At 44.3% G+C, this 15,402-nt stretch overlaps 1 protein-coding gene across 2 annotated transcripts; it reads right to left on the bottom strand.

The window, feature by feature from the left end:
* Nucleotides 1-3,076: 3,076 nt before the first annotated feature.
* On the bottom strand, nt 3,077-6,453 carry LOC109156707 (putative late blight resistance protein homolog R1B-17). Of its 2 annotated transcripts, XM_019304538.1 has the most exons (3): nt 3,790-6,453; nt 3,643-3,703; nt 3,077-3,325 (listed from the first exon to the last, which is right to left on the bottom strand). In XM_019304538.1, exons 1-2 carry the CDS (start codon nt 6,395-6,397, stop codon nt 3,651-3,653), a joined length of 2,661 nt encoding a protein of 886 aa, XP_019160083.1. In that variant the 5' UTR covers nt 6,398-6,453; the 3' UTR covers nt 3,077-3,325; nt 3,643-3,650. The 2 variants fall into 2 exon arrangements, with proteins under 2 accessions (XP_019160083.1, XP_019160084.1); XM_019304539.1 differs by lacking the exon at nt 3,643-3,703.
* Between the last annotated feature and the right edge of the window lie 8,949 nt (nt 6,454-15,402).

Raw genomic sequence — 15,402 nt, 5'->3', positions numbered from 1 at the left:
CACGAGGCCGACCTCTTGGCCGAGGAGCCGGCTGGTCCGTGACTGTCCGCTCGGACTCGGTCACGGGCTCGGCAGTAGCAGGCTGCTGGCGGTGGTGGTCAGAAGCGGCTATGGGCGTGGTAAGAGGGTCACGAGTCGTGACAATAGTCGGATCACCACCAGAAACAATTGGTGCAACACCCCACGGCTCCGGGCGTAGTTTTGGAACCTGCGAATCCACAGAAGCAACAAAAGGAAAGACAGCCTCATCGAATCGCACATGGCGACAGATAAAAACCTTGTTAGTGTTAGTCTCTAAACAACGATAGCCACGAAAAGATAGAAGATATCCTAGAAAGACACAAGGGGATGACCGAAACTATAATTTGTTGCGATTATAGGGACGCGGATTTGGAAAGCATAAACACCCAAAAACACGCAGATATGAATAAGATGGAGGAGACCAATGCAAAAAATAATGAGGAGATTTATCAGATAAGACAGGAGTGGGCATTTTATTGATTAGATAAACCGCAGTTTCAAAAGCATAATCCCAAAAATGAGACGGAACGGAGGATTGAGCCATTAATGCTAGTCCCGTTTCAACAACATGCCTATGCTTACGTTCTACCCTGCCATTTTGTTCATGAGTATACGCACAGGATTGCCTGTGACGAATACCTAAGGACGCAAGAGTGGAACCAAGCTTTTTATATTCTCCCCCTAAATCAGATTGAAAAGAAATAATCTTGCGAGAAAAGGAACGTTCAACTAGTGACCGAAACTTATGAAATATAGCATACAAATCAGATTTAGCACGCATGGGATAATACCACATATAACGAGTGTAATCATCCACAAACAACACAAAATATTTAAAGCCAGACGCAGAAAGTAATGGTGTAGGGCCCCAAATATCTGAATAAATTAATTCCAAAGGATGCGTACTAGTAGTTTCGACACGAGACAAAGGAAAACGAGAAGATTTTCCTAATTTACAAGATGAATAGACATTGGGAAGATCACTAGAATTAAATGTACCAACAGACGAAGACACTAAAATTTTACGTAAGACTCGAGACTGAGGATGCCCCAACCGCATGTGCCAAACGTAAGATGACCGTGCAGCAACAAATGTAGCAGGGGAAGCAGAAGACGTAGGCCATGCGTAGAGACCCCCAGACGCATGTCCCTTAAAAAGAACCTTCTTAGTCAAAATGTCTTTCACATAGAAACAAAGAGGGTGAAACTCAAAGAAAACATTATTGTCCTTTGCAAAACGCTGGACAGATAATAGAGAAGAAGAGAGACCAGGGACATGCAAAACATCATGTAACTTAAAAGACATAGAATCAGTAGCTAATGAATCAGAACCAACATTAACAATAGGCAAACCTATACCATTGCCGACTCGCAGAGTCTCCGGGCCATCATAACTTGTCGCAGAAGTCATCAAAGAAGAATCAGGCGTAGCATGATTTGTAGCACCAGTGTCAGAGAATCACTGATGTGTACAGTTGGAATCACCATTATCACCAGAGACGGCCACATTAGCCTGAAAACCCGGAGCCCCTGAATAACGCCGAAAACATTTGGCTCCCGTGTGACCAAAACGGTTACAAATTTGACATTGATCATCATAGCGCCAAAAACAATTGGCTCCCGTGTGACCAAAATGGTTACAAATTTGACACGGATCATCATAACGCCAAACACAATTGGCTCCCGTGTGGCCGAAACCTTTACAAATTTGACACGGATCATCAATATGTCACGTCGTTGACCGAACCGCTTCTCATACGGTGTATCTTGGTTTGATGCCATCGGCTACTGCTACGAAGTGAGGAACATGGATGTTGAAAAAGAAAAACCCTAGCTAACTGATACCAGATGAGAATATAATTGTGTTGTATTCAATAATAATGTCTGAGAATACAGGGAGCGAATATATAGAGATGCTAGATAGAATCCTAGTCTAACACGAATAATATAGTCCTAGTCTAATATGAATAATAGAGTCCTAATAAATAATAGGGAAAATGGCACTTCTTCCCCCTAAGTTATATACTTATAGCACTTTTCCCCCCTAAATTATTCAAGTGGCTGTTTTTTCCCCTGAAATGTTAAATAGACATATTTACCCTTAAAATAAATATTTCATTTATTTTCCTTTTCCAACAAATTATGACCATAATTTGGTTCAAACCAAACAAACACTATAGCAACCAAACTGAAATATTCCAATTACAATTTAGAATCGAAACTCGATATTTAGAGTTTATTAAAATCGCGAACCGGAATGGATGGTTCATGTTCCAAACTAAAAAAATAAAATTCATTTATTTTTGAATTTAGAATATTTAAAATAAAAAATAAAATTTTAAAATAAAGACAGTTCAAAATCGCGAACCGGATCCAGAACCGCCGATTCACGGTTCAAGATCCAATTTTTTTGATTCATAACTTTAATAAATTGAAATCCAAATATTAGGTTCTAGATCTGAATCATAACCGGAAACTTTTAATTCAATTGCTATAGTGTTCGGTTTAGTTTGATCCGAACCTTGGTCATCCCTACGTATACGCGATAATTTGTTGGAGAAGTAAAATAAATAAAATGTTTACTTTAAGGGTAGAAATGTCAATTTAATATATCAGGGGGGAAAAACTACCACTTTTAGAATAATTGAGGGGGCTAATGTGCTTACCTAAATAATCGAGGGGGAAAAGGGACTATAAGTATATAACTCAGGGGGAAAAAGTGTCATTTTCCCTAAATAATATTAAACAACAGTGAGTTCTTAGTGTGCTATAAACGAGTTTGTGTAAACTGATTAACACGATAATACTAACGGCTTAAACGGATTCTTAATAGGTTAGTCAAATAAACCTCAACTATATGATGAATGGTGAGTATCTCGGAGTGCAATAAAAATCTTTGATAAAATATATAAGACAAGTTATATAGTTTACCCATTAGATTGAACTTCCTCCGTCTTTGCTACGTGTCTGTGCCTTCCGACAAAGCTAGGACAAGATATCTTTATATAATAGAAATAAAAAATTATTGATAGCAAACAAATGAAACAGTACACAATTACACATAAATGATGATATGGAGTAATAAATTAAACTTCAATAGTTTACACCATTCCACAATATGTGTGACAATGCAATGCCAATAATAATATACAATAATAAAAGACTCTTGATAGCAAAGCGCAGCAAAGCTTTATGAATCATTTATTCAAGGGAAAATTAAAAAGCAAACTCCAAAAATTTATTAACCACATGAAGCAAACTCGTAGAAATGACCAAATTGCATTATATTGCAAGCCATGCTATCCTGTGGAAAGAAGTAACAAACACATCAAACTTTATATTTATCAAAAGACGTGATACTAATCCTATAGAGAACAAATATAAATATATTTATAATGCACGCCTTTTAAAGATTAAGAGACAAAATTTGATGCATTAATAATAGTTGGTATTATCGATCCAACAAAACTCTAAATAAACAATGTGCAATTGGACTCCCAATAATGTTAATCTTGACTCATTGATTTACAATAAGTAATATATTACAATGTCCTTTTAAATTTATAATAATATTCACAATTCACGAGTGTTAAAAATAGAGTATTAATTAGAAATACGTACCTATCTGTTTAATGAGAAGCATTATTATCATCTTCAACACTAGGTTCTTCTGTTTGGTCCACTGCCAGATGACAAAAATAAATAAGGGAAAATCCAAAATGATAGTAACAAAAATAAAATAAAAACAGTGAGAGAGAAAAGACAAACCACGGTGAATATCAACGGTTTTGTATCCATAATCATCGTTGCGGATAACATTAATTTGTTGGGCAGAAGACATAGCAGAAGGGGAGCAATTTCGTAACTCGATTGACTCCAACGTGATGATATCTGCAAAATCAATTGGAATCGCTTCCAAGCTGATACACCTTTTAAGAACAAGGCGTTCAAGACAACCAAATTGTTCATCTCTGTTGATTTCCCAGCGAACAAGGTTTCTAGCTTCAAGGAACAACAATTTTAGTTTTTCAAAATTTCCCTCAGTGGGTTCCCAATCCGAATCATTGGAGGCTTCTTTCAGCTTCAGAGATTCGAGATTTGGTAGCATGCTAATTGTGTTTAATTCTCTCCATGCCAAACAAGTTCTCTTCAATTTCAGTTTCTTGATGTTAAGGCAATGTGACAAAGAGTTCAAATTCTGGAAGCCTGCAGAAACTGATGAGCCTTTCCGGAATGCAACCATTAACGTCTCTAGCTTATCCAAACAATCAAGATTACCAAGGTTATCTGAGTCCACTCCATTTGGATTATTTGATTCACATCCACAAATAATCCCCAATTTTTTTACATTCGGAATCCTTGAAAACACTTCCTTTGTACAATGTTCTAAACTCAACCAATAGAGTGTGTGCAAGCTGTGTTTGACCTCACTAGGAGGATCCACTGAGAGGGAGTAGCTAACCTCCACATGCCTTAGTTGTGGTGATTTCCAAATCTCAGATGACAAACGCTTATTATTGCTTGTTCTTGTCTTAGAAATGATAAGCGTTTGCAAATTCGGATTAGCTGACACTATGTGCTCCAGATTTTCAAACCATTGGGTTAAAGATAAGTATCGCAAAAACACTAAATCCTCGAAATTCTTTCTTGTGAGTGGATAAGATGGAACAAAAGACGGAGAAGGGACAAAAGCCAATACTCTTATCAGTTTGGAATCTACAAACATTTCAGGATTTTCATGAAAGAAAATAGAGCGAAGATTGTTTGTACGGAATAACACATAATAGTCAAAGCTGTGTGTGTATAAACTCAACCAACGACACGAGTTTGCAAACACATCTAATGGCAACCCTAAATGTTGTCGAGTATTTACAGCACAAAAAATACCTCCTTTTTGAGCTTCTCCTACACAAAAGGTATGCAAGGCACCGTGCATCCTACAGGTCTTAATTTGGCCATTAGAACTTCGGCTATGAATTAAGACAAGACTTCTATCAATAAGCTCTTGTAAATACTTGTAAGCTTGATTTTCTGACATCACAAAACCCTCCACAATCCATAACCTAAAAAGGGTTTTAACTAAGATTTCACTGCGTTTTGGGAAGGTTCCAAAATATAAAAAGCACACATTCAAATGTTGCGGTAACTGATTGTAATTGAGTGTGAGGTCATTGCGATCTAAAATCCCTAACGACTCTAACTCCTTTTCAATCTTTTTCCACTCTTTCTCTATGTTGTCGCATTCAGATAGACGCTTAGTTACCGTCACAATTGATTGTGCTAACCCCTCACATTTTTCCACAAGAGCCTCTCTAATTGTTTCAAATTTGGATATCATACTCTTTTTATTGTGTGGAAGGATATGATAAAAGAGATCCCAACTTTCTTTTGGATCTAACAAAGTCATGTAATGGATATGGTCGGCACTGCCTCTAGCATAGTACCCATCAAAGTGCCTAGTGGTTAGCAATATGCAACTTCCATTCCCATCATTAGGAAAGTATCGGTGGATATCATCCCAAGCTAAATGGTTCAATAAGTTATCCAACACAATCACGTACCTCTTGCCGTTCAAGCACTTGCGTAGCTGATTTGCTAGATCAGAAGTGGTAGTAGTGATTCCCTCTTTGGTTTCATTTGATTCTGCTCCATTGATGGATCGAAGAAGGTCGCTTAGCATTTGTGTCTTGTCAAATTCTGGACGCATAGTAACCCCTCCTCGTACTTGGAAATGTGACAGAAGTGCTGGATCTGTGTATATGGTTTTAACCAAAGTAGTCTTTCCGATGCCCACCATTCCAACTATTGGGATAAGTCCTAGCTCCGAGGAGCCACGTAAGAGGCGGTCCTTTATCACGTCACAATCATGGCGGCGACCGATCATACAAATCTTTTCCGGGGAGCGCCACCAGGATCTGCCCTTCTCCGACGATTGAACATTCTCAGAACGACCGGAAGCCGCCGCCTGTTTTAGCAGCGACGGTGGTTGAGTTTTAATATTGGTGTTTTCTGCAGCTTCACTGCTTATTGTGGTGCTGATAATATTGAGCAATTCAGCTGCTTTTTGTGTGGGTTTTCGCAGGGCCTGATGGAGTGCCAGAGAAGCTTTTTCTGCGTCGTGGTGTTTGGCTAGAAGGAGAGTGTGTAGTTGTGTTTCGATGTGGTCTTCGGCTTGGAGTGCAAAGTCTCTGATTTTGGTGTTCAGATATTTGATTGTTTTTGCTGAGGCACCACTAGGCGGCTTCTGCAGAAAGTCTTGGAATCGAGATAACTGCAAATCAGAAAGCTTTTCAGCATCGAGAGGCACCCTTGGGTCGGATTGTAAGAACTCTAGGCGAATTGTTTCCATGAGAGAAGTCAAAGCAACAAATGCCATCTCTCTCTCTCCTTTTCTCTCTCTAGGAATGTGATTCGAAATTATTATGCAGTGTTATTGCTGACAACAATGGCTTCAAATAAATATTGTTTAATTTAAACGTAACAACTAACCATGTTTGGCATCTTGATGAACCTCATTCATTGTCTAATTAGCCCCGAAGAGTTGCCCAACTTGCTAAATTAAATTCATGAGGAGCTGTCACTGCACGTCAATATATTATCAAAGACTTGGTCAAATAATATTGTCATCACCATGGGAAGGTTCACACTTAATTAGGTCAAGGTTTGCATATACTTAGGGTACGTGTGTTGGTTCACACAAGAGAATCAAAATCGAAATGAAAATTAAATATTTAATAATGGTAATAGATTTTGGTGAAAGTATTATATTTTTAGTAGGGTAGAATTGGAATAATTACTAATATTGATGTTTGGTTATGTATGAATGAGAACGGTATAAAACTTTATTGAATAAACCATTGAACAAATGTATAGATAGGGAGTCATAGTGTGACTCAAATACATAGAGTCCTAATACTCCCCCTCAAGCACATGGTATGCTAGTAACATGTAGCTTGTCGCTAAGAAAAGAAAAGCTAGGACCAGGCAAAGCTTTTGTGAATATGTCTGCAAGTTGATCTTTTGTTGAGATGAAATTGATTTGAATATCTCCCGCAACAACTTTATCTCGAACAAAGTGATAATCTATCTCAACGTGCTTGGTACGAGCATGAAAGATGGGATTTGCACACATATAAGTATCACCAAGATTATCACACCATAGTTTAGGGGCAGAGATACCTGGAACTTTGATCTCACGCAGTAGTGAAGCGATCCAAGTTACTTCAGCACAAACATCTACTAGAGCTTTATATTCAGCCTCAGTAGAATATCTAGCCACAGTTCTTTGTATCTTGCAGACCCATGACACAAGATTAGAGCCAAGAAACACAGCAAAGCTACTTGTAGATTTTCGATCTTCCGGACAGCCAGCCCAGTCAGAATCAGAGAAGGCATGAATTTCCCTTGAAGATGACTTTTTGACTCGTAAACCAAAAGTAACAGTTCTTTTAACATACCTCAAAACTCTTTTTAATTGTTCCTAGTGTGAAACTGTAGGAGCATGCATGTGTTTGACACAACTGATTGACTGAAAAGGAAAGATCAAGACGAGTGATAGTTAAGTATTGCAATGCACCAGCCAAACTCCTGTACTGTGTAGGATCATCGTACAATGTTGTATCAAAGACCACGATTTTTGAAGTTGAAATAGGGGTAGACAAAGGTTTGCACTCTGCCATTCTAGCACGTTTTAGAATGTCATGCATGTATCTCTGTTGTGAAAGTAAAATTCCATCACTGCATTTAACTACCTCAATTCCAAGAAAAAAATCTGGTTCACCAATATCTCTGATTTTAAAAGCAGTAGAAAATTTCGAAACTAGCTGAGTGACTCCCGTATTGCTTCCATCATAAGTATATCTGACGGATATATCACGAATCGATCCGAACCGACCCGAGGACGCGGGCAAGAACGGGTCCCAGGGCGGCGCCACGGACCCGCCCCGGCCGAAGCCTCGCCACGTGGCCCCGCACGGGTTAGTTAAGTCGGTCTTGCCATCGCCGGGAATGAACGATAGTGGTATACAATAGCTCTCAACAAGAGCACCAATGATGGAATTAATTAAACCAAGGGCCACGTGGCGAGGCTTCGGCGGGGGCGGGTCCGTGGCGCCGCCCCGGGACCCGTTCTTGCCCGCGTCCTCGGGTCGGTTCGGATCGATTCCTGATATATCCGTCATCAGTCTCCCACTCTCCGAGCTGCGAGTAATCGTCAGTGAAGGAGAGTAGATGCTCTGGCCGACCCCGAGATGTCCGCGTCCAGCGTTAAAGGTGCCGTCCAAATGCACTTCTCGCGATAATGTTGAAAAACTCCATCCGGAACATGACTCCTTCATCTGCTAGGACACATACACAGTAGAGTCCTCTTAGGTTTAATTATCTTCTCCAAGTCAACCAATCACATCCATCTTTTCACCTTTTCCCCCCCTTTTTTTGCCTTTTCAAATTCAAACTCCCCCTCTTCCTATCTCCCCCTCTCCTATATAAACCCCTTCTCCCCTCTCATTCTACACTTTCACCACTCCAACTTCTTCCATCCTCTCTCCCAACTCCGGCGAGCCCCCCCCCACCGGATTCCGGCGACCCCACGGCGACACCTCCGGCGAGCCACCACCGGATTTCGACAAGCTCACGGCAACAAGTTCCGGCCGACCTCCAACTACCCCCGTCGCCGAGCCGTAGGCCCGAGCGTGGTACGTCCCTCTTTCCTCTCTCTTTTCCCACTTCCTCTTTTTTTTTTTTAATTTCTCGCCATGGTGCTGGGCTGCTCCGGCGGCGCCGCTGCTCCGTCGTGGTGGCGCTGTCCCGCCACTGCACGGGGGCGGCTCGCCAGCCGCGCTCCCGTGGTCCCCGGCCGACCTCCCGGGCTCAGGCCACGGCGAGGTCGTGCCGGCCTCGGGGTCGGCCGGCCTGCCCTGTTGAGGTCGTGCCGACCCCGTTCGTCGAGGCCATGCCGGCCTGCTGCTCTGCCAAGGTCGGGCCGACCTTAACCTCGGCCAAGGGCCGAGGTCCTCCAACTTGCCCCCTTTTTTTTTTTACAACCCTTCTGCGCCATCTGTCACGGCGTGGGCTCGCCGGCGCCGTGCCGGGCTCCGCCGACCTCGCCCGCCGAGGACGTGCCGACACCGGGGTCGGCCCGTCCTCGGCGTGGTCGGGCTCGACCTCGGCCTTGGGCCGGGGTCCTTGATAACCACGTTTTTTTTTAATGTGTCGAACACGCCCCGTTCTTATACCCCTTCTCTTTTATCTCGTAGGTTTAGTTGGTGCATGTACACTTCTTCCGGTTCCTTGGACGATTTTTTGGACTCCGTAGACACCCACATCCTTCCCATGGATGATACTAGCGATCCCCCTACTCCTTTTCCCGCTCATTCCCCCTCTGGGGAGGTCACCATGCCATACGAGGGTCCGTTGGACGCCCATCCTCCCGTCATGGAGGACCCCCTCGCGGTCCCATACGAGGATCCTGTCCAGTACACCCCTCTGGAGACACTCATCGCGGCCTCGACTTTGGCTCAGACCTCCGTGCAGGAGTTTGAGGAGGCCAAAAGCTATGTTGGATCTGCGGGCGAGGTACGCCTGCCTTCTCTGTCGGGGAATGCCACCGAGCCGCTGACACCCCTCTTCTTCGGGGTTCACGTGCAGTCCATGTACCTTGGTTTTCGCTTCCCTATTCATCCGTTCGTCGAATCCTTCCTCAACCACTACGGCATCGCACCCGGGCAGTTGGTGCCGAATGCCCATTACTTACTTCTTGCCTTCCTGCTTCGCTGCCACACCATTCGTGTCAAGCCCTACATGGATCTCTTCCAGAGTTTGTTTCAAGTCACCTCGTCCTCCGGCCAGGCCAGTAAGGGGTTCGTGGGTATAGCGGCCCAGGTGCGTATGAAGACATTCCATGACTTCAATCAGACCAACAGAGATTGGAAACCGCACTTCGTCTTCGTCTCGGTCGGCGATCGTCTCAGGGTTGGGCCGTGTCCACCGTGGCCCTTGTCGAGGATGAGCAGGGTCGCGCTCGCGAGCTGGTGCGAGCTTTGGAGGCCGAGACCAGGCGGGCCGATGAAGCGGTCAGGCGTGACACCTGAGAAGAAGCACAATCATAACAAAGCAACATCGAGGACTAAGTGCAATAAAGGAAGTCATGAGCAAGAATACATACCTCGATGGTACGGAGGGCCTCTCGAATGATAGCGGGCAAGCTCCGCGTCGTGTGCTCGGCAGGCGGCAGCGGGGGCGGTACAACCGGCGGTACAGGGGGGCGACTCGCCTGCGGCCGCGTCCCTCCCGGTGGGGGCGCACCAGGCTCAAAAGGGGGGGCGCCAGACTGCGCGGTAACCTTCTGTCTCTTCGCAATAGGGCCATGCGCCACGACACGCTCAAGGCACTGGAACAAACCACGAGTAGAGACACGCGAAGGGCCGACAGCGGACCCGGAGGACCTGGGCTCGGCAAAAACCTCGCCCGAAGACCCCGAGGATCCCGGGGACTACTCTGGGGGCTCATCATCTGACAACTCGATCAAGGGACGCGCATCCGACTGGGGCGCACGTAGAAGGCGCGGGCGAATACGAGGCGGTAGCGGCCCGTCCGACACAAAGCCCAGACTATGCATGTTCTCCGGCGTAATCATCTCGCCAATGATAATCTCTCCCCGATCGCCTCGGAAGGCATGGACGTCTCGGGCTAGAGCGGCCGTCTGGAGCGGGGCCCTGTAGCGCACAAACCTGTTGTTCCAAGATAGGAACGGGCGACGATCGCCGACGGAGACGAAGACGAAGTGCGGTTTCCAATCTCTGTTGGTCTGATTGAAGTCATGGAACGTCTTCATACGCGCCCGGGCCGCTATACCCACGAACCCCTTACTGGCCTGGCCGGAGGACGAGGTAACTTGAAACAAACTCTAGAAGAGATCCATGTAGGGCTTGACACGAATGGTGTGGCAGCGAAGTAGGAAGGTAAGAAGTAAGTAATGGGCATTCGGCACCAACTGCCCGGGTGCGATGCCGTAGTGGTTGAGGAAGGATTCGACGAACGGATGAATAGGGAAGCGAAAATCAAGGTACATGGACTGCACGTGAACCCTGAAGAAGAGGGGTGTCGGCGGCTCGGCGACATTCCCCGACAGAGAAGGCAGGCGTACCTCGCCCGCAGATCCAACATAGCTTTTGGCCTCCTCAAACTCCTGCACGGAGGTCTGAGCCAAAGTCGAGGCCGCGACGAGTGTCTCCAGAGGGGTGTACTGGACAGGATCCTCGTATGGGACCGCGAGGGGGTCCTCCATGACGGAGGGATGGGCGTCCAACGGACCCTCGTATGGCATGGTGACCTCCCCAGAGGGGGAATGAGCGGGAAAAGGAGTAGGGGGATCGCTAGTATCATCCATGGGAAGGATGTGGGTGTCTACGGAGTCCAAAAAATCGTCCAAGGAACCGGAAGAAGTGTACATGCACCAACTAAACTTATGAGATAAAAGAGAAGGGGTATAAGAACGAGGCGTGTTCGACACATTAAAAAAAAAAAAAAAAAACGTGGTTATCAAGGACCCCGGCCCAAGGCCGCGGTCGAGCCCGACCACGCCGAGGACGGGCCGACCCCGGGGTCGGCACGTCCTCGGCGGGCGAGGTCGGCGGAGCCCGGCACGGCGCCGGCGCGCCCACGCCGTGACAGATGGCGCAGAAGGGTTGTAAAAAAAAAAAAAAAAAAAGGGCAAGTTGGAGGACCTCGGCCCTAGGCCGAGGTCAAGGTCGGCCCGACCTTGGCAGAGCAGCAGGCCGGCATGGCCTCGGCGAACGGGGTCGGCACGACCTCAACAGGGCAGGCCGGCCGACCCCGAGGCCGGCACGACCTCGCCGTGGCCTGAGCCCGGGAGGTCGGCCGGGGACCACGGGAGCGCGGCTGGCGAGCCGCCCCCGTAGCAGTGGCGGGACAGCGCCACCACGACGGAGCAGCCCAGCACCGGGGCGCGGGCAACGGCGCCTCCGGAGCAGCCTAGCACCGTGTCGAGAAATTAAAAAAAAAAAAAAAAAAAAAAAAAAAAGAGGAAGAGGGAAAAGAGTGAGGAAAGAGGGGCGTACCACGCTCGGGCCTACGGCTCAGCGACGGGGGTAGTTGGAGGTCGGCCGGAACTTGTTGCCACGAGCTCGTCGGAATCCGGTGGTGGCTCGCCGGAGGTGTCGCCGTGGGGTCGCCGGAATCCGGTGGCGGGGCTCGCCGGTGTTGGGAGAGAGGATGGAAGAAGTTGGAGTGGTGAAAGTGTAGAATGAGAGGGGAGAAGGGGTTTATATAGGAGAGGGGGAGATAGGAAGAGGGTGAGTTTGAATTTCAAAAGGCAAAAAAAGGGGGGGAAAAGGTGAAAAGATAGATGTGATTGGTTGACTTGGAGAAGATAATTAAACCTAAGAGGAATCTACTGTGTATGTGTCCTAGCAGATGAAGGAGTCATGTTCCGGATGGAGTTTTTCAACATTATCGCGAGAAGTGCATTTGGACGGCACCTTTAACGCTGGACGCGGACGTCTCGGGGTCGGCATTTTGGGAGGTCGGCCAGAGCATCTACTCTCCTTCACTGACGATTACTCGCAGCTCGGAGAGTGGGGGACTGATGACGGATATATCAGGAATCGATTCGAACCGACCCGAGGACGCGGGCAAGAACGGGTCCCGGGGCGGCGCCACGGACCCGCCCCTCGCCACGTGGCCCCCGCACGGGCCACGTTGGAGGCCGGGCCGGGCTGACCTCCACACGGGCTCGGCCCGAGCCCATGACGGGCTCGGCCTGGCCCCACAACACGGCCCGGTCACGAGACCGGGCGCGGTCAACTCGGATCTAACCACCCCCGCTTTAGGGGGTGGCGGTTAGGGGCAGGGGTTGTATAAAAGCCCCCCACCTTGTCTCGTTAAGACACGATCTACATTTCCTACATACTTTGTCCTAAAATACTACTGTAATAGTCCATTCTACGGCATTTAATACAATCTACGGTCTCACGGCCTTTGCTATATCATTCGTACCATTTATTTATTATTCGTACTCTTATTCGAGTTAGTTAAGTCGGACCCCCGGTTTAATTAATTCCATCAATATCATCCACATAAACTAACAGATATACACAATCAAATCCCTGTGAGTAATAAAATAGGGATACATACGTTTTTTATGCTTGAAAACCAATATTGTTTAATTTAAACGTAACAACTAACCATGTTTGGCATCTTGATGAAACTCATTCATTGTCTAATTAGCCCCGAAGAGTTGCCCAACTTGCTAAATTAAATTCATGAGGAGCTGTCACGTGAATATACTAGTTATATTATATTGTTTGTGCTGGAAAAAAAATATTATCCTTAGTTCATCACCATGGAAAGGTTCACACTTAGGTAGTAAAGTTGAACTATGGGTCTATGACCATGTGAAGGTTTGCATATACGGGTATATTTTGCATGTTTGGTAGTAGATTGGAATAGAATGATTATTAATATTGATATTTGGTTATATATATATATATATATATATATATATATATATATATATATATATATATATATATAGGGAAGAGATCAGGTGCATTTGTTGCTTCCCATGCGGTTGTGCGGTGGATTAATGTGTGCGAGGTTTATACTTAATGTGCGTGAGTGTTGTTCTTAATGTGCGTGAGCTTTGTGCTTAATGTGCGTGATGTTAATATGCGCGATTTTTGTACTTAATGTGCCTGAGTGTTGTGCTTAATATGCGTGAGATTTGTGCTTAATGTGCGTGAGTAGTTCAGAATTACGAACTCAGAAAGAAGCAGAACAGAAAATCACCATATAACTATGCTACTGAAAAGAGAAGCACCCATATAGTCATGATAAAATGTTTGCACCAGCACCCTTTTCGCACCTTCATTCTTAAGAATCTGAGCTATGCTACTGAAAAGAGAAGCACCCATATAGTCATGATAAAATGTTTGCACTAGCACCCTTTTCACACCTTCATTCTTAAGAATCTGAGCAAAAGCATCAAGAGAGCTCCTGTACTTGACAGCTTCACCAGATGTCATCATCATTGGGTAAGAAGCAATACCAGCACCATTTGTGATAACCCATCCGAGAACAAAGCTAGCGAAGAAACTATCCTGTAGGTCTCCACTTTTCTGCTGCATTTTACACATTCACGCACATTAAATACAAATCCCAGGCACATTAGATACAACACTCACGCACATTGAGTATATATATATATATATATATATATATATATATATATATATATATATATATATATATATATATATATATATATATATATACTAGTTTTTTACGCGCATTGCGCGATTAGGATAATTCCCAATGCTTTTTTTGTTAAATAAGTACTTTAAAGTATATTAAGGCAGGATTATATTGAAATTGTGCATGCATAGATAATTGAAGGTTGAATTTGCGTATTTAAATAGGTAATTATTCTCCCAAAGGTTGAGTCCCCAACCCCAAGGGCCCCCCACAATCTGACCCGACAGAGCATTGTGGGAAGTTGTAAATCATGGTGACTCAATGGTTCAGCAGACAAGGCCAAATGCTGATACGCACAAGGAATCTGCCCACTTTGGACATAATTCCCGCATTGCCGCCGCTGAGGTTCAAACCTTGGTCTCTTCTCCCAAATACTACCCACTAAACCATTGAGCTAAGCCCGTGCGAGTTAAATAGGTAATTCTAAGTTTACAGATGCAAGATAATATAGTCAAGATTGATTATAATTGTCAATAAAATAATTGTATAGTTATAGTTGAAACCAAATACGGGACATAAGGGAGAACAAATAAAAATTAGGGCATAAAATATTAAATATATACTAATATTGTTTGAGGAGATTCCGACATTAGGATTTGTGGTTAAGTTCTATTAATACTTTAATATTAGAATTAGATTAATGGTGTAGTTATAATTCTATATTAGACTTTAATATTAGAATTAGACTAACGGTGAATTAACGGAAAAGTTAAATGGATAATCATATAATTAAGGATAAATTAGAAAATCTTAAAAGAAAAAAATTAAAACCTGAACAATATGAACCATTCATTTGATTTAATAATTTGGCCGGTCATTTTTTCTACCCAATGTTAATAATTAAATAAATTCGCTGATCAAATCCGCTAACGCTAACCGTTAATTGCTGATTGTCAAACAAGGACGTTGCGAGGTAGTTCTTACTTCAATTTGTTGTGTGATTTGAATACTCCTTTGTCACAAAATCTTTCAAGTAGTTAATATAGTTGACTTTATTAATTATATTTTTTTAATTTTTTCATGGTATTAATAAAATACTTGGTAAATAAATATATAGCATTATTTTGTATTATAACTTTGATATTTAATTAGAAAAATAGTGCACAAAAA

The sequence above is a fragment of the Ipomoea nil genome, unplaced genomic scaffold, assembly GCF_001879475.1.
Source record: "Ipomoea nil cultivar Tokyo-kokei standard unplaced genomic scaffold, Asagao_1.1 scaffold2759, whole genome shotgun sequence".
In the NCBI taxonomy this organism is placed as follows: domain Eukaryota; kingdom Viridiplantae; phylum Streptophyta; class Magnoliopsida; order Solanales; family Convolvulaceae; genus Ipomoea; species Ipomoea nil.
This window is presented reverse-complemented; position numbering and strand designations above follow the sequence as displayed.